This window comes from Pseudochaenichthys georgianus, chromosome 9, assembly GCF_902827115.2.
Source record: "Pseudochaenichthys georgianus chromosome 9, fPseGeo1.2, whole genome shotgun sequence".
NCBI classification, from domain to species: Eukaryota; Metazoa; Chordata; class Actinopteri; order Perciformes; family Channichthyidae; genus Pseudochaenichthys; species Pseudochaenichthys georgianus.
This window is the reverse complement of record NC_047511.1, coordinates 39193265-39219081: the sequence shown is the minus strand read 5'-3', so window position 1 is coordinate 39219081 and position 25817 is coordinate 39193265. Positions and strand designations below refer to the sequence as shown.

The 25817-nt window shown below is 40.0% G+C and overlaps 2 protein-coding genes across 5 annotated transcripts; both read right to left on the bottom strand.

The window, feature by feature from the left end:
• Positions 1-881: 881 nt before the first annotated feature.
• On the bottom strand, positions 882-10217 carry arid5a (AT-rich interactive domain 5A). The gene is made up of 7 exons (XM_034091868.2): positions 10137-10217; positions 8856-8926; positions 5781-5949; positions 5631-5683; positions 3860-3957; positions 3613-3778; positions 882-2760 (listed from the first exon to the last, which is right to left on the bottom strand). The coding sequence occupies exons 1-7, from the start codon at positions 10138-10140 to the stop codon at positions 1588-1590; spliced, it is 1734 nt and encodes a 577-aa protein (XP_033947759.1). The 5' UTR covers positions 10141-10217; the 3' UTR covers positions 882-1587.
• A 5720-nt stretch (positions 10218-15937) lies between these two features.
• On the bottom strand, positions 15938-25710 carry dbnlb (drebrin-like b). Of its 4 annotated transcripts, XM_034090977.2 has the most exons (15): positions 25529-25709; positions 22935-22990; positions 22619-22731; positions 22453-22527; positions 21989-22138; positions 21604-21681; positions 21039-21190; positions 20463-20517; positions 20174-20242; positions 19773-19896; positions 19393-19509; positions 18188-18310; positions 17953-18002; positions 17772-17865; positions 15938-17139 (listed from the first exon to the last, which is right to left on the bottom strand). In XM_034090977.2, the coding sequence occupies exons 1-15, from the start codon at positions 25609-25611 to the stop codon at positions 17003-17005; spliced, it is 1476 nt and encodes a 491-aa protein (XP_033946868.1). In that variant the 5' UTR covers positions 25612-25709; the 3' UTR covers positions 15938-17002. The 4 variants fall into 4 exon arrangements, with proteins under 4 accessions (XP_033946868.1, XP_071060525.1, XP_033946870.1 ...); XM_071204424.1 differs by lacking the exon at positions 20174-20242 and having other exon boundaries at positions 25529-25710; XM_034090979.2 differs by lacking the exon at positions 18188-18310.
• Positions 25711-25817: the final 107 nt, after the last annotated feature.

Genomic DNA, 25817 nt, shown 5'->3' with positions numbered 1-25817 from the left:
TACGTCTATGAAAAGGGTCAAAACAGCACCACACTTCAGATAATGGTTAACGGTCCAGCCCTCAACACCTCTACATCAATTATGGGGTTTCATCATATGCTGTTTCCATGGAAACGCATCACTCGCCATAAAAGACGATGTCGCTATAACTCATATGAAAATGTTCAAAAAGTGCTCAAACTTCACATGTGTGCTAACAGTCCAGCCATGAAGACATATACGGGACAGTTTTGAGATTTCTTCAAATATCGTTGCCATGGCAACACAATGCTCACCATGAAACACGTTTTTTTCATATCTTCAGTGAAAATGCTCCAAACGGCCCAAAACTTCACAGGTTTGGTAACGTTGCAGCCATAAACGCATCTAAGCGTATTATGGGATGTCATAAAATGGCGTTGGCATGGCGACAGATCATTCGCCATCAAGTTAGTTCAAAAGTTTGCAGTTCAAATATTCTGCTGCTTTTCCAAGCCTTTTTACTTTCTTTTCTTTTCTCACACATTCAAGCCCTCAGTGTTCATGTATCATTTCAATCTAAATTCTTCACTTTGTTCTTACACATTACATTTCAGCATAGCAGTTTAGTGTCAGCTTTACAGCATAAAGCATTCCCGCTAGCAATTTCTTCAGGAATTGCATTCTCTAGTTTATTCTGCTATTCACTTAATATTAACTGATCAAAAAACATATAAAACCATACAATAATGATGTCACTAACGCATGTAAGCAATATAAAAAAATGAAATGGTGGACAAGTTGATTTAGAAAAATCTTTAATAATTAAAGAAAAGTTGTCTAAAAATTATGGCACTTATTGTGAAATAGTATATGATATTTTTTTCAGTATCTTTCTAAATACAAACAAGGGGTAATTTTTTTATTTTGATGTATTTTTTTATTTATTTTCTATAATTTAGTTACAAAAAAAAACAATAATATATGAACGACAACAAGATCTTCGTATAATATCTTTCAAAAATATTAAACATTGATCCATGGTACATACAGTATTTACACAGTGTCATAATGTTCGACTAACTTCACAATACAGTACAGTGAGAAAGTTATTTAACACAAAGTATTGAAAATCCAATGTGCGACAACTTGTCAAAAATGTTGTTTGTTCATCTCCTTACAGTATGTACCTGTTTTAGAGTCAAATATACAAAGAGTTTTTCACTCAACAAATGGAAATGTTACAGGTTATTAATGTCATAATGTTGTCATGATTGAATGTAATTACTGATATAAAAACAATAACATATTTGCACAGTTCTGCTTTGAGTTTATAAATGATGCACCCACGTGATGCATTTGGATGATTCAACCTGATCCTGTAAATACTGTATATCTATATCTTCATTTCCCTTCAGTGTAGTTTGGTTCAGGCCACAGAAGGTCAACACAGGCACACGGTTAATGACGGTAACTGGTGAAGCCACATAACTTAAATATGTGGGTGTTACAAGCTTCAGCCGTCACCGAAATTAGAGCAACAGAAAGTGGACCAATGGCTGCTTTCCTCAATGTAAAGATGAACTTTAAAGTTATTTTAATTCAAGTATGATGTTAAAATACAAAGAATCAAAGCTTGTGAGGGTACATTTGATGCATGGCAGGTAGGGTATATCCAGTTTGGGGATTTAACAGAGGGATGGAGTAGGGATACGGGTAAACAGCAGACCCAATGAGAGCCGAGTAAGCAGGACCCATCGGGACGTGTCGGTACATTATTTGAGAGGGAGGTAGTCTCATTCTGTGATGGAGGAATGCCGGATGTAACACAGGCTGGAGCCGAGGGTCTCTGGACAGAACGTAGGACATAGGCAGGCTGGAGGGGGGGTGGGCCGGACTCTGCTGAGCGGGGGGAACTTTTTGCAGCATTGTCCTGGATTTCTCCCTCTTCTCTGTCTGATAAAGCCACGGTGCCGTGTTGTTCTTCTTCAGACAGGTCACAGAGTTGTCCTGCTGCATTTTATAACTCGGCCGAATAGGAGCGGGCCGCAGAAGCTGCAAAGATTTTGGAACAACTTTGGTAAAACTAGAGGTAGACGCTGGAGCCCAGTCAGATCTCACCATGAAAGAGGAGGATGAGTGCAAAGGATGCGAGTATTTGACACTCCCTTTGTGGATTGGCATCCAGTCTTTAATCTGGGCTGTGATATAGTCTGCAGATGGGAGTGTGATGTCTTTATTCCGTCCTGCAGGATCTTTTGATTTCTGACTACAGCTCACAGCCTCCTGACCACAGGGGGTATTTATTACACCATTTTTGGGTAGTTCAGAGCTTGATGTAGGTTTCTCTTTACTTCTTTCAGAACCGTCCTCTGAGGAAACAGAGAGAGGGGAAGTGCTGCGTGAAGATGAAGGAGATGAAGGAAGCGGGGAGCTGTCAGAGGAGTTGCAGTTACGGCCTGAAGAAGAAGCCCTGGCTGGAGACTGGGAGCAGTGGATGACGGAGGGCCTTTCTTTATCCTCTCTCTGAGGACTCAAGGGCCGGTTAAGACTCGCCTGAGCCATACGCTTCTTTTTCTCCAGGGGTGAGATCACCTCTCCGGCAGCTGAGGGGATTTGAGAGGTCCAGGGTCCGGATGGAGGGACCTGGACAAGGTGGGTATAGATAGGAGAGCAAAGGCTGGTGGTGGCTCTGTTTGGTGGAGAGCAGTCTGGGTGGTGTCTATCAGAGGTGGAGGTCCAGAGAGGAGGCAGCACTGCTTCACTTTGGCTGGAGGCCTCTGGACTTCTCTGGGTGAGAACCTATAAAGCGATAAAGATGATGTTTTAGGACACTTTATATGCAAAAAGGCTATATTTATTTCTCTTAAAGGTCCCCTATTATACTCTTATTCATCAATATATTATAGGTCTCAGATATATACAAAACATATCTTTGAAGTGTTTGGCTCCAAACACCAAACAGATCGTTGCAGCATTACCCATAATCCCCTCTGTTTCAGCCCTGTTTCCAAAGTGCTGATTCTCTGTCTGTTACTTTAGATGAAAATAAAGAGCCCCTCCCCACGCCCCTCTGAGAGATATTTGGTTAGAAAGAACACAATGGTGCTCTAGGAGGAGATTCAGGCAGAGTCCTGCATCGGGGTACCCGCGGGTACGAAAGTGATTTGCGGGTGGTATTTTTTCAAACGCTGTTTTCCGGATTCGGTTCTGGGTAAAACAAAGATGATGCTGGTCGGGTCGCGGGTGTTGCATAATAAATATATTAAAATAATAATAATTTTGTTTAATGTTTAAATCCTCAGACCTCTCCCCCGCAGGACCGCGAATACTCATAACCTCTGCAGCGCATCAATCGGCTGCTGAGCGTGTCACATTCGAAATGGCTGAAATTACCTGGTGATTGGCTAACGGTTACACAAGCCAAAAAAATCGTTATGACATCATAAAGTGGCCAAAATCTGATCAGCTCATTTTCAGACAGGTTTTTATAGAAATGGATCAGGACAAAAAGAGAGAGAATCCTTTTTCCTGAAACTTTCAGAGTCTCTTTCCACAGAGGGGACACATGTTGATGTAGAAGAGACATGAACAAGTGGATTTTGCATAATAGGTGACCTTTAATGATGCATTTGAATAGTTATAACATGTTACCTCCATCTCTGAATCCATGTCTCTTTCCGACTCAGTCCGTTTACTCTTTTTCTCAACCATCGTGACCTTGCCATCCGAATTTCTCTTATATGGCTTCCGCGGTTTGCTTGGAGGCAGAGGTCTGTCCTCCTCTCCTTTTATGTGTCTCTCAAAAGGCAACACCAACCTAAAGAAACACATATCTGATTAGAAATTCAGTTGTATTGTGATGTAACGACAGGTAAGGTAGAAACAGAATCTCCCTCACTTCTCGTAGTGTCTGCGAGTGCATGTTGCAGCGCTGGTGCTTCCTGGACTTCCTCCCAGGTCATCATACACTTTCTTCCAAAGACGTCGAGCTGTCACCTGTTGGACAACAAAAGGTGGAAAAAAAATCTATTTCAATAAGTGTGAAGAAACTGTCATATGTTAGGATACATAAAGGCTTATATTCCCAGTGGTCTTCTCATGTTTAAACTAAAGGGCTGCTTAGTTTCCTCCTGCCACTAGGGGGCGCAGAAGAGCTCAAACTTAAAATATAAAACACACAACATTAACCACACTCTAAAAGCAGCTCTTAAAATAGAGTTTTGATGAATGATTACGATAAATAATAAACAGGGAATATTATTTCTTATTTCTCCCTGTGATTGTGTGCTTTCCATTCCCAGATGTGTCATGTGCTTTGACCAGGGTCTGCTTTCAATTCTAGTTTTAAAACCATTTTGAGGAAGGGAGGTGGCTAGTTAACATTTAAAATGCCATGTCTGCTGTTTTTCAAAGACACTTTCATTTTTAAAGTGTACACAATGTGTGGGTGGCTTATATTGTGTTATATTGGCAGTGGAGATGTTGGTGGTGAGGGGTAAACTCTGTTTGGGGCCTCAATCCCACCCTTAATGCCATTTTAACAAACACCCTGACACATAGACTATAAGGTCCCACACTGTCAACATCAAAGACAACAGAGCAGCGAGAGCTAGATGTCCTCCACTGTGGTTGAAACCTTGCACCTGACCTATATTTGTTATGTTCCACTTACGTGTAGACTCAAACCCACAACACTCAAAGGACTATGAACAAAGATAAGAATCAGAAATGATGTATGGGTTCCACAGCCGGGACATTTACTACATTACAGGGAAAGGGAGGTTGAGGATCAGAGGCAAAAATATAATGTGTACGCTAACATATTAAATAAAGAGGCAAGAACACATTCATTAAAAATAATTACACATCCATGGTAGCATTATGAAAGTGAGCATATAAATGAAGTGTTGGAAGAAGTACTCAGATCCTTTAACTAAGTAAAAGTACAAATACTATTGAACTTAAAATATTCGACTACACGTAAAAGTCCAAATTTTACTTAAGTAAAAGTACTCATTCTGCACAATGACCCGTTACAGAATAATATAAAGTACAGATACTTTAGGTATCAACAGTGATGTACTCGTTGTGCGGAATTGATCTTATCACAGTAATGTATTGTTATTATGTTTATTTTATTATCCTGTATATATGTCACACTGTGGGACTGCGGGAAACGGTATCTCGAGATTTCTGGATGTACAACACATGTAGTAATTTTGACAATAAAGCTGACTTTGACGTTGACTGTTTTTATAGATCTAAGATCATTACAGTCTTGTAGTTGGTCAAGGTGGACCACATTTGAAATACTGTGTAGATTAGTATACAGTACTGCATTATAGCATATCAGCAGCATATCATGTTAATAAAAAGTAACTGTGAGTGTTTAAGTAAATGTAGTGGAGTAAAAAGTAGGATATTTGCCTCTGAAATGTTGCGGAATGAAGTAGCATTAAATGGAAATACTCAAGTAAAGTACAAATATGTCAAAAAGGTACTTGAGTACATGTACTTAGTTACTTTCGACCACTGTATACAAGTAAATAAAAAAGCAGTCAGTGACAACATCAATTCATTGTAAAGCGTATGTGTTGCACAGTGGTGTTACAGCCAGAAGAATAATGTAGCAGCCAGTAATATTGCACATAACAGTAAAACATTCTTACTGAATCGTAGCCTCCGAGTTTCCCCACAGCTTTGTGGATCCTCCAGAGATTAACTGGGGGAAACAAACATGAGAACAGTATTAATTTCAATCAAATACCAAGTTAATATTGTCTTTCATTCAACAGCAGGACCCGCCCCAATACACTCACTCTGTTTGAAGCCCAGATGTGGGATCCTTTCGATGGGAGTCCCTCTGTCCTTCATGAAGGAGTGCAGACTGGATACAAACGCCTTCTCCTCCATCTGCACTTTACCGGGCCTCGCTTCTTCCTCACATTCAGTCATTGAGTCTTGAATCTCGATGACTGGGGGGGAAGCCTGGCGAGGAGAAAACAGATGCCGTATGAAAATCAAGTGGTAACACAGTCCACTGCACCGAAATAGAAACCAGTTTTACAGTTGAAGGTATTGTCATGGATGGGAAATAAGCCACACGTATGGGATGCAAATGTCTTATAGGAAACATCTAAATCAGAGAGCAGGGTTTTACCGCTACTTTCAATAGATAACCGCTAAACATCCTGTCTGGAGAGAAACCAGCAGACTTGGGGTTTTTGGTCTAGAGTTGTCAGTCTCTGGTATCGCAAATGTCACTTTGAAAAACAAATATAAGCCAAAAGAAGGATTTTAAAGACATTAAAGTGTTGTTACAAAATCAGAAGTGACTGATGAGAAGCTAGACTTTAAGGCTGCCTTGTCATTTTTCTAAGAAAGAACTAGTCGCATGTTTGCTGTTGTTCTGCAGAAATAGGGTCAGTTACTTTGAAGACAATTTAAATATACTGAGAACATGTAAATGTTTCAAGCGTTATTACCCAGACTACTAGGAACTGCAGTACAAGAAATTGACAATGTCACTATTTGTGGTTTGCAAGAAAGGAGAAATGAAACATGCAGAAACAAAGTCATCAGATAGAAACATTTCAAGAAGTACAAAAGAACGAAGACTTGTTGCACGACTTTAAAAGTTAGATTTTGTGATTGTGCATTTCATTTATCTCTCAAAATAACGTTTGAATGGGCAACATACAGTAAGTGCTAGAAATAATTGGCGGTTGTTTGTTTTTAAATGCAACTATATTGTTAAACTGTCTCTATGAGCACAACTGCCCACTCTGTAATCTGAATTTTGATAGCTTGTCAAAAGAGACCACAATGGACAGTGTCAATATTTTTACTTTGCATCAGCACAGGCCAGAGCTGCTTTATTTCAGTCGCAGTCATTGTAAAACAAAACAGCTCGACGTGGTTTCATATTGAATAAAGTTCCTCTATGTGGTTCCTGGTTCCGAGAAGTAGGCCTCTCGAGTGAGTAATAGTGAAGGTGGAGGCCTCTAACCAAGCAGCACCGACTGAGTCACAGTTCAGCAGATCCTCACCGTTCCTCCCAGCTAACAGCTTCTCTGATGCTATTCTGAGTCATCTGAAAGGGGGTGTTTCAATTTCACACCACTTAAAATTGTCTTCATTTTCAGAACTGTAAGGCTGATTAACATGGCAAGAAATTCAGTTTGCAGCTGCATCTAAAATCTAAAGAATGGGATGCATTTTTTTATTTATTTAAAATGCTAAATGTTGCTTGGATCTGATTCACAAAATGCATCAATGATTGCCAACAGGAAATGTGTGCACTCAGACATTACACTGTTCCCCTTCGCACATTTCACTATATCAGAGGTGGAAGAAAAAGTCAAAAGCAGCAATACTGGATTGTAAAATTACAAAAAGCCCTGCATTGAATATCTTACTATAGTCAAAGTAAACAAAGTCTCGGCATTCAAATATACCAACATTCCCAAAGAATAAAAGTATGTGTTATGCGTTAAGGCCCATTTCAGAATCATATTCAATTCAGAGGTGGAAGAAGAGTATTAGTAAGTATGAGTAAAGGTATCAGCAATACCCTGTACAAAATACTCATAGACAAGTGAGAGTCCTGCATTCAAAATTGTACTGAAGTAAAAGTAAAAATCAGTATTTAAAAATACTTCAAGTTCCAAAAGTAAAAGTACTCATTATGCAAAATAGCCATTTAAGCACCAGATCTTTTTTTTTTTTATTATTTCACTAAAATGATTGATGCATTAATCATCACTGCAGAGTTGCACATAGTAAAGGTGGGGTTTATTTGAGTTATCTACACACTACTGGGTAGCTTTACCCATAATGATACATTATAATGTGTGTCGATTTTTTATTTAGTATTTATAACATAAATATGGAATGTAACTAGTAACTAAATATATAAAATAAATGTCGTGGAGTAAAAAGTACAACATTGTCTACAAAGTGTAGGGGTGTAAAAGTATAAAGTATGTATAAAGACTTACGTAAAGTACTATTACCTCAATGTGTTACTTAAATACAATAGATCATTTACTTCGTTACATTACATTGATTACACCACAGCTACTGAACATGAAGCTTATTGAAATAGGATATCTTAGCCTATATTTGTCAAAGCTTATTTATCTTTTGTATTACCTAATAATCTGAATCTGTACTAGCAGTAGATACATTTAGTGGATGGAAGATTACATTAGAAGTAGAAGTGAAAAAGAGCATTACATGTTATACTCAAGTAAAAGTACCTAAACACATTAGTTAAGTACTTCATTACTTTCCAGCACTGCTCTATATACACCGAATATCATTGTGAGACCTTCTCTTGATTTCCTCTAGTTTCATTTTTTGGAAAGCCGTGTGGGTGATGTCAGTGTGTGGATATGTGATTCTCACAATGATTGTCGGTGGCGTGCTGGATTGATGCTTTCTGCGGGCCAGAGGTCACCACAGAAACCACCGCGCTTTCATCTAGCATCAGCTCTGGAAATGTCATGAGTGAATTTCTGCCTCTCATATTGTGACTTCTTGATTCAGTTACCAGAACAGCGTCTCCGAGGAGCTCCTCAGTTTCTGTATGTGCAATGAAAATATTGTGGTGTGTCTGATGGGGTGAGATGTGCGTGCGATCTGTGACCCTCTCAAGATACAGAGAAGTAACACTCATTCCTTGTTAGTCATTTCGCAATCAGCCATCAAGATGAAACGACTGTACACACTATTAACGAAAAAAGAGCCGACGTGTCAAATTCACCAGGAAAAAGGGAAATGAAAGCAAAAAGCATGGCTCTCTGTGAGGAGTCATGTCTGTAGTCACTGATTAACTGTAACTGATGGCCCAAACTGCTGCCAGACGGCCAACTGACTCTTGAGGTTATCACCTGCGTCTCCGGCCCTTTGTCTTCGTCACTGGAGGCCGTTTGTTGTGACGTCTCACTCTGATCCTCTTGAGCTTCATGAGAAACACAGCAAGACGAGACAGTTACTGAGAGGAGTGTGCATCTGAATTCAAAGAACCTCAGGCGAGGAAGCAAGCACTTCTTCATTACAAGAAATATTGTTCGCCTTGAATGCAAAACAGGTTTAAAGATATCTTTCAGAGGAATACATTAAAGCAGAAACTCATCACTGCTGGGAATTGCTTGATGGTCGGATGACAGATAAACACAGCAAATAGAAATCTGATGAGCTTATTGTCAACTGAGTTTGATATAAAAACCCACAGGTTACAAAACCACTTCCTGCTCGTGAACATAACCACTTGTATGCTGCACTGTATGATATCAGAACACATACACTATGATATTCGAGGTGATCTAAGACAATAAACTGCAATGTTATTAACCTAAAGCATTACTACTTATCATTCCTTGTTTACATGTGGACAGATGGGCTTTATATAAACAACACTGCACTTGTTATGTTTCTAGTATTAGAATATGAGATATTGAGCAATATTGTACTCAATCTCGTGTCTAATGCATGTGTCAACGTTGAGGAGCACACTAATGCATTTTGTGAGAAATGACGAAAGGATATTGAAATTACAAGCCCTGGGAATACAATGTGATTCTGAGAATGACGTTTTTTCTTTCTTCACAAACTGTGAACTCCAAACCTCGCCGCTCTCCACCCACACTGATATCACTTGTGTGCAAAAACCAATATGCTTCTCTTTTGAGATCGCTTGTTTCCTGTGCTGTGGCTTGAACCTTTAATTCTGCTTTCAGTAGCCTCTTACTTCTCCATTTCCCGTGTGTTGAACAAATATTTTTGACAAACTGTATTATTTACCCAAGAGCATTCAAACGAGTGATGGTTCCTTTTATCCGTTTGTTTTGTTGTCAAATAGCAATCCATTAGCCATTTATCATGTGTGATCTCAGGCAGGATATTGTGATGAAATCATTTTAGCACTTGCAGTTTATTATAAATTCCTAAAGCATTATGGTTTTGTAAATCAATTTAGTTTGTTTTCTTGATTATTAATATATTTGCTTCATTTTGCAAAAACACACAGTTTCGGAATATCGTACAAACAACATTAGTAACAATTTAAGTGTCTATACATGCAGTATATACCACAATATTCAATACATACAATTACACACAACAGTAAATAAGAGTATTTTTTCTTCAATAAAGTTAAAAGCTCTTCTCACCCATTTCCAGAAGTGGTCTGCTGCTCTCTGTCTGACAGTGTTTAGTAACAGTAGTTCATGCGGGGCTCTCTTCAACTTCACACCACCAAACAGGAAGCTGTCTCCACGCAACAGCTTCATTGGTTGTTCTGCTCGCACCGCAGCAAATGAGTCTGGGAAACTGAGTCCTTTCTTTTGTTATTCACATCTCACATTATCTGATATCATAGGCTGACATTGTTTCTGATGCAATATTCACTTTGTAGTTCATTATCCAGTTCCTGAAAAATAAACATGAAGATGATGAAGCTTATGTTTACATTTTTTGTATTGTGCACACAAGTATGTAAAGAATACAAACACATTCCTTCCATACAGCTTCCATGATATAATAAATACAGTTTATTAACCAATGATTGTAGTCTGGTCACCTTCAGTGTACAGACTCAAATTCACCAAAATAGCTCCATTTGGGGAAGTGAAACCAACATTTAACTGTTTCCCTTTAAAGGTTTAACACAATAACATTTCCAAAATGTTGTCAAATGAAGGAAGCCCGGCTGTGCACGGCTGTTATCAGTTCATATCATTGCTGATTAAGCATATTGGAGCTGGCTAATGAATAATCATTTTCTGTTTGATAAAGTGTTTAAACGATGCAGAGAAACTAGTCCATGCATTTGTTACTTCTAGACTGGATTATTGTAACTCTTTATTATCAGGGAGTACCAAGAAGTCAGTCAAGTCGCTTCAGTTGATTCAAAATGCTGCAGCTTGTGTACTAACCAGAGTTAGGAAAAGGGACCACATTACTCCTGTTCTGGCTGCCTTACACTGGCTCCCTATAGAACACAGGAAATAATTTAAAATTCTTCTTCTCGCCTACAAAGCCCTTAATGGGCAGGCGCCATCTTACCTTAAAGAACTCATTATACCCTACTGTCCTACTAGGGCATTGCGTTCCAAGAATGCAGGGTTGTTGGTTGTTCCTAGAGTCTCTAAAAGTACAATGGGAGCCAGAGCCTTTTCTTATCAAGCTCCACATTTGTGGAATCAGCTTCCAGTTTGTGTTCGGGCGGCAGACACCCTATCCGTTTTTAAGAGTGCGCTTAAGACCTTCCTTTTTGATAAAGCTTATAGTTAGGGCTGATTAGATTCAGCCCCTAGTTTTGCTGATATAGGCTTAGTTTGTCGGGGGACATCTTACTTCTTCCTTCTCTCTGTCTGTACCTGTGTACTCTCATGTTCCGATTAACCCAGCTTCCCCACATGTCTTTCTTTTTGGTGTATATATACGCCGGGATCCGGAGTCATGGATGATCCTGCGGTCCTGTGTCCTGCATCGCGAGCCCTGGATCTTGAGTCGTGGCTGTGGTCCTGGATGGATATCCTCGTGGATTCATCTTCCTATTATACACACATGCATTTCCAAACATTTGGACTACCTATGTTGCAAATGTATTATCTTTTCAATTTACACATGGCATCTATTGCACGTCTGTCGGTCCTGGGAGAGGGATCCCTCCTCTGTTGCTCTCCCTGAGGTTTCTCCCATGTTTCCCTTTAAACTGGGTTTTCTCCGGAAGTTTTTCCCTGTACGATGAGAGGGTCTAAGGACAGAGGGTCTAAGGACAGAGGGTCTAAGGACAGAGGGTGTCGTATTGTCATACTGATATTCTGTACACACTGTGAAGTCCACTGAGACAAATGTAACATTTGTGATATTGGGCTATATAAATAAACATTGATTGATTGATTGATAAAGGAAGAGACATTTCCTGGTGCCACAAAATATTTCTAAGAAGCACAACACAAAGTATGAAGTATCACAATGAGTAAGCACATTAAAAGGAACCTGTTTGTGAATTTGAATTAAAGGTCCCATGTCATGGCCATTTCTACTGATCATAATTCCATTGTTGAGGTATACTAAAATACATTTATATTGTGCAATTTTCCAAACTCACATTGGTTTCTCATACAGCATCTCTGTATAGTATGTGTGTTCACTCTCTGTCCTAAACGGCTTGTTGGAGCTCCATGAAATATTGGCTTGGAAGCCAGTATCCTCGAGATTGAGAAACGGCCTGTGGGTGTGAGGAAGTCTGCGGATTGGTCCAAACGCAACGGCTCCGCGGACGTAACGTAACGGCTCCGCAGATTGGTCTAAATGTTACGTTACGTCACTATACCCGAAATACGTCACTATACCCAAGAAGTAAACAATGGAAAAAGAGAAATCCCCAACGAGGCATTTTAGGGCAGCGTAGACAGGTATTTTCTGTGTTAGAGTTTTACTCGCTACAGGTGTACTTTGAGGTTTTGTGACTCTGCAGACCGTTTACATGCAGAAAAAGCTACATAACACACAAGGGGACGGGTAATAACCGGAAAAGCATCACATGGGACATTTCAGTTTAAAAAATAAAAACCAACAAAGCAAGTGTTTGCTCAAAAACACATATATGGGAGTTTTATTTTGGGGGCATCAGTTTCAGCCCTTATAATAAAATTAACTTTTATAACTAACTGGTTTGAATGAGTTAACGGCTCTAGTGTATATTGCATTTTTGCGGGTATCATAACATTCAAATAAACAATTAAATGAAAGCTTTAAACCCAAAACTAAAAGTAAGGTAAGTAAGTAAAATAGAAAAAATCTGCTGTTGTAACGGCACAAGTTTTAAAGGGACCCTATAATGGTACTTTCCAGGTTTAGATTAGTATGTTGTGCCTCTACTGTGACACGTTTCCATGCTTTAATGGCAGATGTTTGACTCATTACAGCTGATATCTAGAGTAAACACATGTAGGCAAATGAGTCGAATAAGTAAAAGGTTGATAGCTGCAAGGATTGAAACGTTACATTTAAGGAAGAGGTGAAGCACTACTTCTTTAAAATGCTTCCTACTGGTCATTGCATGAAAAAATATTGGTTAAAAATAAAATGCCAGCAAAATGCAGAAGTACTAGAAATGAGTGGAAATTGTAATAAACGGTCACCACCTATTCCTCTTCTCACAGTTGTGGGTCAGAGGGAGTTTTCTCAAGACTTAATGTTCCTTATGGTCATAGGGAGAATATCAAGTTACTTTCCTACAGATTTCATATGTTATCCAAGAAGATATTAGATCTATAATTTCACACCCTTTTATGTTCTCGTGCAGTCACACTTAAAGGTGGGGTAGGTAAGTTTGAGAAACCGGCTCGAGATCGCGAGAATTTGAAAATACACAACCGGAGAAAATCTGCCACTTCCTTATAGAGCCCCTCCTCCAACACACACGAACGCGCACATGACCAATGAGGGCACGAGATAAATTTGTGCCCCGATGGAAGGCTGACAGGAAGGTAGGCCATTGTACTTTTTACAGTATTACGGCTTCTACAGATGAAATTTTGTTATGGATTTGTTGTCAAAGCACTTAAGATATTCATTGCTATCGGGATGTTAAGAGCATTCCATGGAATATAACAACAAGTGTATCTCGAGCCGGTTTCTGAAACTTACCTACCCCACCTTTAAAACTATCTGTATTCTCCCCTTATCTTCCTTTTACAGTGAAATGACCCAGATCTCCGGTGATAAAAACACAGACGGTTGATAAAGCTGCGCTCGACACTATCCCCATTTCCTCCCCTTGTTTTTGAACAATTTAAAAGGGGATGCCCTATTCCCCCATCTGTTGCGGATAGACTATGACATTTCAAAAATGATTAACATTTAAATGTCAAAATAACCGAATATCTACAAAATGTTCAAACCTCAGGAGGGATTTTTTTTTTTTGATTGATACGAAAAAAGTTATGTTTTTCCTTTTTGAGATGAGTAACAAGAATCTCTGCAAAACTGTTGTGTTCAAACAGCATATAAACACAATTATATATGTAAAATATAGAAATGAATCATCTAATCTAGGTAACACAATATGTTCATCTAATCTAACACTTCGGATTAATTTCTTAAATGTGAAAACAGTGAACTTCATGAGGAATGCAGACAAACTGAGGAATAGTTTCGGCGACAACTAAAAGATATACCATGGGGTCAGATTTGAATTTTCCAATGGGGGGTTCATTTAGCATGACACATTTAAAATAACTAAAGGACAAGTTAAACACGAAAGTAGAAAGAAAGGGAGGTGATAGAAAACTATTTCTGCTAAAAAGTTAGCAATGATTGTGTCAGAGCTAAAGATTTCAGATGTGTGTATCTCACACTGCACTGTAACTTTAATTCATGTATCTTTTATTTTAAATTAGTGTTTTTAAATGTAATTTCATAATATGTTTCTTAATGCTCTTAATGTCTTTCACTTCTGTAAAGCACTTTGAATTGCCTTGTGTTGAAATGTGCTATATAAATAAACTTGCCTTGCCTTGTTCTATTTGAACTTGCTGAATTACATATATTCATAGTTGTACAATGAGATAAATAGGAAATTCCTTTTGATTCCACTTAATTGTGACAATATATTTTGATCTCTTCTATCCCCTGCAAGCGATAACAAATGTGAAGAGCCGTTGAGCAAAAACATCAGTTGTGAGATCGAGAAATCCCCAGCTATTCATTTCAGACTTTCACTGACATAAGGTTGAGATGAGGGCAGCGCGATGTAGATTACAGAACATATTGTGAATTTTCAGTCACTATCCTGGGAACAATCTGTAACTGGAGTCAGATTGAAGTCATGGTGAGAGACTGTCATAACTTGAATAAAGTTTTCCAGAATAAGTGAGTTGTTTTTGTTTTAGGGATACAAATACACTAACAGAAGTACATCTGCAACCATTTGATTGAGCGTTAAAGGTGTTAAAAAGGGAAAGCTATGTGTTTCTAGATAGTGTAGGTGGAAAAGGAAATGACTCTGAAACTAAATACAGATAATAGGTTGATTCATTAGTGACAAGCTAATATTAAATTACATTTTAAAACACAATTTCATACAAGCTGAAACTAATATTCTGGAAGTATTGAAAGTGCCCTATAAATTATGTAAAGATGACAATTTAATACAAGGCTTTACAGAAACGTTACCGAATGCCTACGACTTCAAAGTGTGTTTCTTAGGGAGCTTTATTCTGCAGGCATGTTTGATTTGCACATTCAAAATGTGTAAGTAAACAAAAACCCCAGAAAATATATTTTTGATGGGAAAAAGGTGGAGGCGTGTGGCGCAGTGGTTTGTGCGTAGGTGTTCGGATCGGGGGGGCACAGGTTCAAACCCCACTGCAGTCAGCATGTCGTTGTGTCCCTGAGACACTTCACCCCAAATTGCTCCTGTGGGGAATGCCCACAGTATTGAGTATGTAAGTCACTTTGGATAAAAGCATATAACAAGTGACATGTAATATAATAATGTAACAAAGAAAGCAAGTAACAGATCTCCAAATTGTTTAAAGTTGAAAATATTGAAAATCAACTATTGTTTTCTTCTTCTTTTTCTCTTGTACGCCATGTAAAGGTTTCGGGTACACACTTACTGTATATTGTGTATGTCTTTGCTTTATTGTAACTAAAAGAACATTTCAAAATAAAGTATTATAAAAATGCAGGTTTGTCATATATTTAATCACTTTAAATGAGTAGGACACATCTCTCGTAATTCAAGCGAACAGAGATGAAATCAGGTGATGGTATGAAAATGAAACCTATGCATTAGCGGTGAATTCCCCAGCTGTTTAATTCCAGGAAACTGATTGAAGAGCTCATAGTGAATCTGTGTATACATCTGAGTTCCTGTCAAATCTAAGAAAATCCCTGCGGTTCTGTCAAGGTTTGATGAAATGTATGCACTGCAATGATCTGAGAATAAACAAAATTGTGGTTTTGATTATTTATTTTATTATGAAGAATGTCTTTGCATTACAATATACTCTGAAACAATAATGGATACATGATGCCCTTTTCTGTTTATTATCAATAATTGTTTTCCCTCAAAGTTTCAAAGGGCCACTTATGTATTCCATGATAAAACAGGGAACTCGCACGATTTCAATTAAAATGTTACTTTCCCGTCATTATGGCACCATAACAATATCTCTGTTATGCACTCAACCTCAGACCAGCGAGATCTAAACAAAGTAGAATAATGGTGACGCATGATTTCTTCTCTTCAGCTTGTCCCTGAAACGTATATGTTGAAATACTCTGGTTCAGATGAAGACGGACATGAATGGAAACAACCGTTATACACTCACAGTTAAAGGGAACTGAACCGTTTTATGCATTCCCAACTAAATCCATCCAGAGCAAAGCAAACATCGGGGTTTTTTTGTTCTATTTTTAAATATTCACTTCAAACACAGTGAGACCAGTACTAAAACATGGTTTGAAATTCACACAGGATAAATCACGAAAAAAGAAAAGAAAAAAAGTTCAGTCTGCTGGTAAAGAAAGGCAAAAAACAAGGCAAAAAATTACACCGCAGCTGGTACCGCCATCTTTGATTTTCTTGAAATGCACACGAGCATTTGCTACAAGTAACGAAAAAAGTATACCTGAAAAGGAACTTAAGTCACTTTGTAAGGAATGTGAACGACAAGTGCTAAATTTAAGACTTAACAAAAGGCTGATAATGTACTGCATCACATTTAAAGGAAAGGAAATGGAATTTAGGGTGGATAGGGAGGGAGTATTGGTCTTCACAAATCCCTAAACTATGCCATCAGTCGCTCACAACATCAACAATTAAATGGAATTGCTTTCTTGAAAAGAGGAGGGATTTAGAAAGCTTCTGGCCCACGATCACGTTTCATTGGTCCACGACGCTCCGTATTCATCCTGATCAGCTCAATGGGAGGAGAGTGTGCAGCGTGTTGTTTTCCTGCAGAGGTCCTCCGGGAGCTGCCAGTGCGATGATGCTGAGGTGGGGTTGGGGGCAGGGCTACATCATCTCCACATAATTGGCTGGGAACATTCCAAAATGGCCGTTTGGGCTGTAGCCCCGCCACCAGCCCTCGTCTATCATCTCGATGCCGGTGAGGATATCGTCGGGATCGAAGGAGATCTCTGTGTCGTCAGCTGGAGGAGAAGAGCAGATTCTCATCAACGGCAGGAAAGATACTTCATGATATTCGCATTTTACTTTTTCAATCAGACGATTATTAGACTATCATTCCCACAATGCAAACGTAATAATAGTTTACATATATAGCAGTCACTGGAATACACAATCATTTCGGTCCCAATCGATAGTTTTCACCAGCTTAATTTTAAACGTTTAAAATAAGCTATTCTGTCGTCCAAAGAAAATGACTGAAATGTGGCATTTTATTAACGGCTATGCCAAAAGGTGATTTCTTTTTTTATGGTTGTCGTCATATGTTATCACCCTCAAAATAAAAATGTATCTTCTGGGGGGAAAAATCCTTAATTCGGCTGCTGCATTTTTCTTTGGTATCATCATCATCATCATCATCATACCTAAATGTATTCAAGTAGGTCACAATAATAGAGTGAGATCTGAATTTTGTGTTATTGTGGTTATGTAAATCAGCTGTTAGGCCGCAGCCATAACACAGGTGCCAGCCTCCCTTTGCGTGCAGCATGCGAGAGGCTTTTGACCACAGTAAAACATTTATTTATAAAAAGGTTAACTGCCAAAACAATGTTGATTGATTGCTGTTGCGGTGTAGTATACAAAGAAAACTCACCAGCCTGGTAGTCATACAGGGCTCTGGCACAGGCGCCTTTGTCCGGCGTCTCATCAGGAGTCACCTCCTCGACGTTGTTCTCCTCCACCTCGGGCTGGAATAAAGATGCATTTCAGAATTATTGATATGAAGGAAGAAAACAGGAATTGCATTTCCTGTTAAAAGGTGAATAAACAATCACCTGAGCTGGCTCTTTAGGAGCCACCTGGATGTGGGCAGCTGGGACCTCCTCTGAAAAGAGAGATTACGGTCAGTGCTGTCTAATAACCAGCAGGGGGCAGCAGCTGATCCTGACAGGTCCGGTGAAGGGAACATTATGTGTGTATAACATACAAAATGTTTCATGCGATGCAGATGGGAGGGTTGCAATGCTGATGCTTAACAGTGAGGGTGGTGTGGTGTGAAATGAGCCCCACCTTCAACCTGCTCCTGCGGCAGAGGGGCCTGCTCCTGCGGCAGAGGGGCCTCCTCCTGCTCCTCCTGCTCCTCCACATGCTCCTCATACTCACACCTGGACTGTCCGTCATCCACATCAGGCTCTTATCACCCAAAACACAAGCACAGACATGCATGTACACAGGGAACACACTCACAGGTCCACACAGGCAGGAGAGCCCCGCCCAATTCACAGAGAGACTTGATGAGTAACAACACATAATCTGATGTTTTAGGGAAACAAAAAGTGCGTTGAATGGAAGCATGACTCATGATGTTTGTGATTACAAGGATTATGAAGATGATCAGACAGACACGATGAGAAATGAGGCATTTAGTGAAGTATGAGACTGCCACCCAATATGTTGTGTATGCATTCTTTCCACTTTTATAACTGCGTGTAGGTGTGTGTGTCAGGGTTTCCGTTAGCCGGTAATTACTGGTTTTCAGCTGGTACAATTGAATAAAAACCGGTAAATTCAAAACCTGCCGGTCAAAATGTCTGGTAATAATTAGGGATGCTCAGATCGATCATCATCGGCCGATATTCACTCTTAATAGTTTGATCGGCGCTCTCTATAAAGGCCGATCAGGAGAGCTGGATCTGATCGATATGGACATAAACGCGAGGGAAGTGTAACCGGACCCGAGAGAGCGATCAGATCAGCTGCTGCATAATCACTTGAAGCCCCGCCCACTGTTTAGCGCGCTGCATGAGAAACTGACGGGCTGTCAGGAGAGAGGAAAAAGAGAGGCTCCGTTTCTCCCGTGTTATTATTATTAAGTTAATGTAAACTTTTGAATAATGTACTTCATCTACTACAAGTAGTTTGTTTGAATGTAATAATTGTGTTGTTTGTGGAAGCGCATCATTTGTTGAAAAATTCATCTGAACTTTCGATCTGTTACGATTATAAACTGAAGCAATATAAAAATTAGCCCCATGAACTGAGTTTTAAAAATCAGCATATCCGCTCAGAGTCCGGTAATTAGCTGCTGACGGAAACGCTGCTACACAATTCTTATTATTGAAACATGACCGGTAAGTTTCAAATTTGTCCGGTAAAATAAATTCTGTCCGGACATTTGACCGGCGAGAAAAAAATCCTAGCGGAAACCCTGGTGTGTGTGTGTGTGTGTGTGTGTGTGTGTGTGTGTGCGTGTGTGTGTGTGTCTAAGCTCACACCTGTGGCACGGACAGGAGAGGCGGAGCCGGCTGGCAGAGGAGAAGCTTGGCGCTGAGGGGATTCGGCTCGTTCAGCTTCATACCCCGGCTTAGCCAGGAAAGGGCTTTGCAGACGCCCTAAGCAGAGACACGTACGGAGCCACCAAAAAGTCCAAAAAGAAATGGACGAGAGGGAAAAAGTGCAGACCGGTTAAGCAGAGGAAGAGAAGACGCCACATGATGGAGGCACCGCGTTAAGTAGACACAAAAAATAAGTCTGAAGGAAAGTTAGAGCTATGAAAAAGACAGCATGGGGCGGAAATCTCCTCTCGCAGAAACCCTGTCATGGCAGGAAGGGCTGAGACATGTAAAGCTAACAGATTATATGGAGAGGTCGGTACCTGGCTGGGGGCTGACGGGGGGAACAGAGGGGACGTCAGAGTCACTGGGAGTTATTCCTCTCTCTCTCTGCTTGAACATCTCTCTTGGGTTTGAAGCGCGCTGAGAGATGAGAGAAGCCGCCTCCTGGGGAAAAAAGAAGCCACGATAGGAACAATAAGAATTAGAGAGCCTCGGGTTATTAATAATGCAGTGGGAAGTGTTGCCGAGAAAAAAAGAACACAACAGACAGATGTCTTTTTCCGTTAGTGATCACAGAGAAAGGAGACACCATGCAGGAAAGGCTGGAAAATGGAAGGTGTGTTACGTTGAGCTTCGAAGACACTAGAACTGGTTTTGAGATAAGCGAGAGAACAGGAAGTAGTTTGGCCAGAAGAGAGCACTTTCAGGAAGGGGAACTCACGTTGGCCTTTTCCACAGATTCACCTCTCTTGATTCCCTTCGTCTGGGCTGCCTGGCTCTCCTCCTCCTCCTGATGATGATGATGTCGATACCAATGTTGACACTGCTGACATCATCTACCTTTCTAACTAAATGAAATGTGCGCACTACCAAAACAGTTCCAACTACATGCATCATCATAGAAACGCTATATCGGAAAGTTCATTTCACACCAGTCCACATTGACACTTCCTTGTTGAAAACACAGTTGAAACACATTAACTCAGAGCGACATTTTGTCCTTCACTCACATAGCGCTGTTTCGCCTGCTCTTTAGTGGTTGAATCCTGCTTCTGCTGGTACTTCCTGTCGAACAAATAAGAACACATATTAAATATATATACACGCCATTTGCAGTGGTGGACAGTGACTAAGAACATGAACTTAAATGTGCTCCAGCTAAGTACAATGTTGAAGTACTTTTAATTCACCTGAACAAGTCCATTTCCTGCTACTTATAATCCAATTCAGAGATAAATAGTTATTTACATGTATTATGTACTACTATTAAGAGGTTAAGATACATTTGTTTTGCTGCAACAGGAAAGTGTTGAACACATCAATAAATATATTACAGTACTATAATATATATCTTTTTGACATAAGCCAGTGCTGAATGAGTAACCATACTCTTTGTACCACAAGTACATGTTGATGCTAACTTTTATTCTTTAACGCAAGCAACATTTTGAAAGAAGGACTTTAAATTGTAAGTATTTCTACATTGTGGTATTGGTACTTTTACTTTGTCCACCACTGGTAATGTCAACCCTTCAATATGTGCTACATTAAACTGGCCTTGTGTATTTCCATCGGCTGATCCCTACTTTTGTTCGTCGATTTGAGACGCCTTCTCCTTGTCCCTCTTCTCCCTCTGCCCTGCCTCTTTGGCCTCTCGGTCCTTCCTCTCTTTCTCCAGGTGCTGGCGCTCATCGTCTGCTTTGGCTCGCTCCTCCTTGCGGCGTTTCTCCTCGTCTTTCTAAAAACCAAACGGACCAACAAGGTCAGCGATGAACTCGGTAATTTGCCTTACAGCCACTGAAAAGCTTGATTTCAGAATAGTTTATCCAAGTGAAAGTGCAAGGCAATGAGCACCACTTTCTCTCTGTGACCGGGAAGGGGGTGAGCCAAAACTGCAGACAAAGGAAAAGGTTACAACAATGCCTTCGCTGACTAAGAATACGATGGATAAAAACTGCATGCCTTGTATTTTAAGGCTTTTAAGAAATGTGTCAAATGTCTTAAAAACTCCTGCAATTTCAAGAGTGGTTTTGGAGTCAATGAATCCAAAACATCTGACATTAAAAGAACACATTTCTTAGAGAGTCATTTTTTAAAGATGATTGAGGTACTCTGACACTCATCATGTTTTAGTCCGAAGCAGAAGCGTACCTCTGTCTGAGCCCAGAAGTTGTCTTTGTTGGTCCTTTTAATTTCAGACATGGCGTTGGTCTTCTGGTACACTGAGCCCTACAAGAAGGAAAATACATTTCATTATCATTTTGTAACCATCTAATACTTTGATCTTTTAATGACTATCAAATACAAACCAATGGTTGCTTCCTCTGATACACTACATTCATTGTATTGTGGCCTTCCTTATTGGCCATCCATTTCCAAATGTTTTATTTTGATGTGTGAATGAATGGCAAAACAAAGAGTAACCCTTTCTCTTAGATGATGAAGCCTAGTTAAGATCTAGCCCTTTGCTCATATTTCTAGCGTGGAACAAAAGCAAACCGAAGGGCACAAGGCAGGAAATGCATGCGCTGCATACCACGGGACCCTGAGGACCGCTGTCCTGGAAGCGGCTGGGGGCTTCTTTGTGGAAGCTGTAGTTCGCTCCTGAAGCTTTGGCCACCTTTTCCATGATCACCTCGGGCTCCACGTCATCCTCTGCTCTGGCATTTATAGTTACATGGGCTCCCTGAAGCAGCAGGGAATACAAGTTAAATCCACGGGGGAAACACCTACAATTGTGATCTTGGTCTATGCATGCACCACACAATAGTTTGTTCACATGCACTGTATGCTGGTTTGATATAACTCACAGGAAAGTTGTTTATTTTTACAGTAAGCTGTGCAACATTCTCATAGCGTTTCGGTTTTAAAGTCCAGCTTAAAACGCATCAACAACATGCAATTTAGAATAAAAAATAACCTCTGCAAACATAAACAGACGGAAGTAGACATTCAAATGCATATTAAAACTAGATTTGAGTCAAATGTGTAGAGTTTTACCCTGAGGAAAGTAGCCATGGAGCTGACGTGATGTGCACACTGCCCTTTCCTGGCGTCCTTTACTCCTTCCCCAGTCTGAAACATAAAGAGATGCTCTACAAGTTAAGGGATGGCCACTTCAAAAAGGAGGACAAACAAATACAGGATAGTTAAGTGTAACACAAACCCAGTTGATGAGGACATATTTAGGGAGGCCAGAATTTGGATCCTGGACCCGGCAGAAAGCGTACATAATTTTTCCACTGTTCAACTCCTCAACCAACTCCTCCAGTCCTCCATCTGAAGCATAAACATTGTGGTTACTGTGGTTGGTTTTGTAACTGTGGACATTTCTCCTCTTACAAATGTCTGGGTGAGAGAGCAGAGGCAAGCACTCCTTTTGTGCAGATATTGCAGCTGTACGCTGACAACGAAATTCCGGCACACATATTACCATGTTGAGATAATAAAAACGTGATAACCATTTCAGCTCGGTTACTCACCTCCTTTCTCTGCCAGGCGGATATCATTACTGTTTCCCTCGTAGGTGAACAAGGCCCTGTGGAAAACACCGGATTAAGGATATTAAAATACCAGATGAACCGATCACAGAGGCAGGCAGAACACAGTTTGTTCCACGGGCTGATGTGCACCATTTCATTCAAAACACTGGATTGTTTTGATCACTCTTAAGCCCCTTTCCAACAGGATACATTTACAGAAGTAGGGTGTTCGTGTAAATACTATGTAGCTGCCGTTTAAATCCCATTTAACATCAGCCATGTCAGTAATCCTGACAGGATGTGTGTTCCTGCACCAGATAAGATTTCACTGACATTTCCTCGATACTAAATGTGAAACAAAAAGGATCAGCAGCACTTCACAAATGGATACCTAGTTTATACTGAGCCCTTTTTCTAAGGAACATTTCCCATGTTTAATCAATCATTGTTTAATCAAATCAGGTTTTATTTATATTGCACATTTTAAAAACGATTTTTGGTCGAGCCAAAGTGCTGTACATGCAAATAAAATAAATAACATTACTACAATCGCAAACAGAAGACAATAAATTACAACAGCAAATATAAAAAAATCAAACACAGGGAAATGTCATGAGTCGTGCTCAGCTGTGACTAGAAGGCCAGGGAGAAGAAGTGAGTCTTTAGTGAGGATTTAAAAACCCCTAGGGTCTGGGCCGACCTCGCATGGAGGGCAGAGTGTTCCAGAGCCTGGGGCCAGCTGCTGCGAAGGCTCGGTGCCCTCGGGTTTTGAGCCTGGTCTTGGGCACTAACAGCAACAGCTGGTCAGCAGACCTTAAAGCTCTGGCTGGGGTGTAGCGATGGAGGAGTTCGGCTATATAGGCAGGAGCCAGCCCATTTAGTGCTAAAAAACAAATAAAAGGATTTTAAAATCAATTCGGAACCGAATTGGAAGCCAGTGTAGTGAGGCCAGAATTGGGGTGATGTGGTCACGCTTTTTGTGGCCAGTCAGAAGACGCGCTGCTGCGTTTTGGACTAGCTGCAGGCGTCTAATTGATGCCTGGACCATACCCACGTATAGAGCGTTGCAATAATCCAGTCTTGAGGTAACAAAGGCATTAATAACCCTTTCTAGGTCTTTAAAAGATAAATACGACTTGGTTTTGGCCAATAGTCGTATTTTAAAAAAGCAGGTTTTGACTACGGTGCTGACCTGCTTGTCGAATTTACAAGCGATATTGAAGGTCACTCCAAGGTTCAGAGGGGAGGATGTTTTTATTGAGGGAGCCCAGAATATCAACCGTTTCATTTCTGTATTGGAGTTAATATTAGGGAAATGCTACATAATCATATTAATGAGACACACATTTACCAGAGTGACTTGTGTCAATGCTTTCCTGTGTTGTAAATGATGCATGATGATGAACTAAATATGTGTTGGATTGTTGGCTGAACAAAGCAAGTCATTAAATTACGGGCCTTGGGATATGTTTATTCATGATCATTTACTATCAGAAGTGTAACCCATTATGTGTCAATGATGCATTTTATCATTGGTTACAGCTGCTATCTGATGTCACGCAGATATGACTTGGTACTGCAGTGAAGATTTTAAGCCATTTAATAGAAAACCATTGATGCTCACAGACAAATCATCATTTGGCTTGTTCTTATACACAAACTCCACTCATGATATTCGCTTTTACTAGCCATGTGCTTTATTGTGTTCAACATGATTATCCCCAGAGTTCTTGTAATAACAATGCAAACCAGAACCAATGCATGTTAGTTCATGTTCAGTGGCCTTGCAAGTGTTTTTATTTCAGATCAGAAGAGTATAACGCAAACTTAGAGCTAGGTAAGTGGAAGTGGCTCACACTGAAACTACTCGATGATTGATGGCTGCTTTTCTTGTCAGCATCATTTCAGAAAACCCCCAAAGTAACAGCAAGTTGTGGTGTTAGGCGGTGGCTGCGTGAAAAGTGGCACACATTTAACAGACACGTTTTTGACTAAATATGGAGCCTGCAGGGATCCCTGGGCAATTTCTCCGCCAGATTAATTACTTCAGGTCATCGTTAAACACAGAAGCTGTCATCAACAGGTTAAACTCAGCCTAAAGGCAAACACATGTACTGTTACTGCATCAAAGAGGAAGTTCCTGGATTTGACTTTCACATATTGGCCACATTTAACTTCTGATATCTCACCAGGAAGTGGGCGAGATAGCTATCAACCTGTTCATTTAATTGTACGACCCAATTGTATCAAAGTATGATAATAAATCACATGCAAATTATTTAGTGTTTAGCCTGTCGGTTTTCAGTGTACCAAGCTTATTAACAATGTTACTAGCTATTCAGTTAGCCACGTTAACATACGTCGTAATGGCAAATGTGAGAAAATAAAATCGGACTTAATTCAACGTTATCGCTAAATGTAATATGTAGAAGCCTCCTGTTATTAACAAAGTAACATTTAGTCCCGTATTAACTTTATCCAACGTAAGGATACCTTAACTTACTTGACGACAATGCTAGCCAAAACTGAAGCTAACAAAAATGCCTCCTACAATGTGCAAATGTTGTAGTTTTTTTTTAAATGCTGCTACTTACCAGTTCGTACTGGATTTTTCGTCCACCACTTCCTTAAATGCAGCTGTTAATGCAGTGCCGTTTTTGCTGAGGTTAACTGCCATCGTTGTGTTTAGTACAGCTAGCCAGCTAGCTATCTATCCGGGATGCGCCCTTCCTATTGGGAGGAGCGGCGTGATGCTGACTTTCAGCTGGGCAGGAAGCTAGGTCAGATAGCAGCTAACCACAGCCACGGTGCACTACATTTATATAACGTGACACACCGAAAAGGCGGAGATAGTTTGCGTTTTATTATTCTAATATTGGGTTT

What these genes read in the sequence shown, in the direction of transcription:
- dbnlb (XM_034090977.2), bottom strand. Translation starts at nt 25,611, where the DNA reads ATGGCAGTTAACCTCAGCAAAAACGGCACTGCATTAACAGCTGCATTT. An exon ending in AATCTGTGGAAAAGGCCAAC is followed by an intron (nt 19,897 to 20,173) that starts GTGAGTTCCCCT and finishes TTTTTTCCCCAG; the next exon opens with GAGGCGGCTTCTCTCATCTC. An exon ending in CCCCGTCAGCCCCCAGCCAG is followed by an intron (nt 19,510 to 19,772) that starts GTACCGACCTCT and finishes GTCTCTGCTTAG; the next exon opens with GGCGTCTGCAAAGCCCTTTC.
- arid5a (XM_034091868.2), bottom strand. An exon ending in ACTCGCAGACACTACGAGAA is followed by an intron (nt 3,779 to 3,859) that starts GTGAGGGAGATT and finishes GTGTTTCTTTAG; the next exon opens with GTTGGTGTTGCCTTTTGAGA. An exon ending in ACATGGATTCAGAGATGGAG is followed by an intron (nt 2,761 to 3,612) that starts GTAACATGTTAT and finishes ATCGCTTTATAG; the next exon opens with GTTCTCACCCAGAGAAGTCC.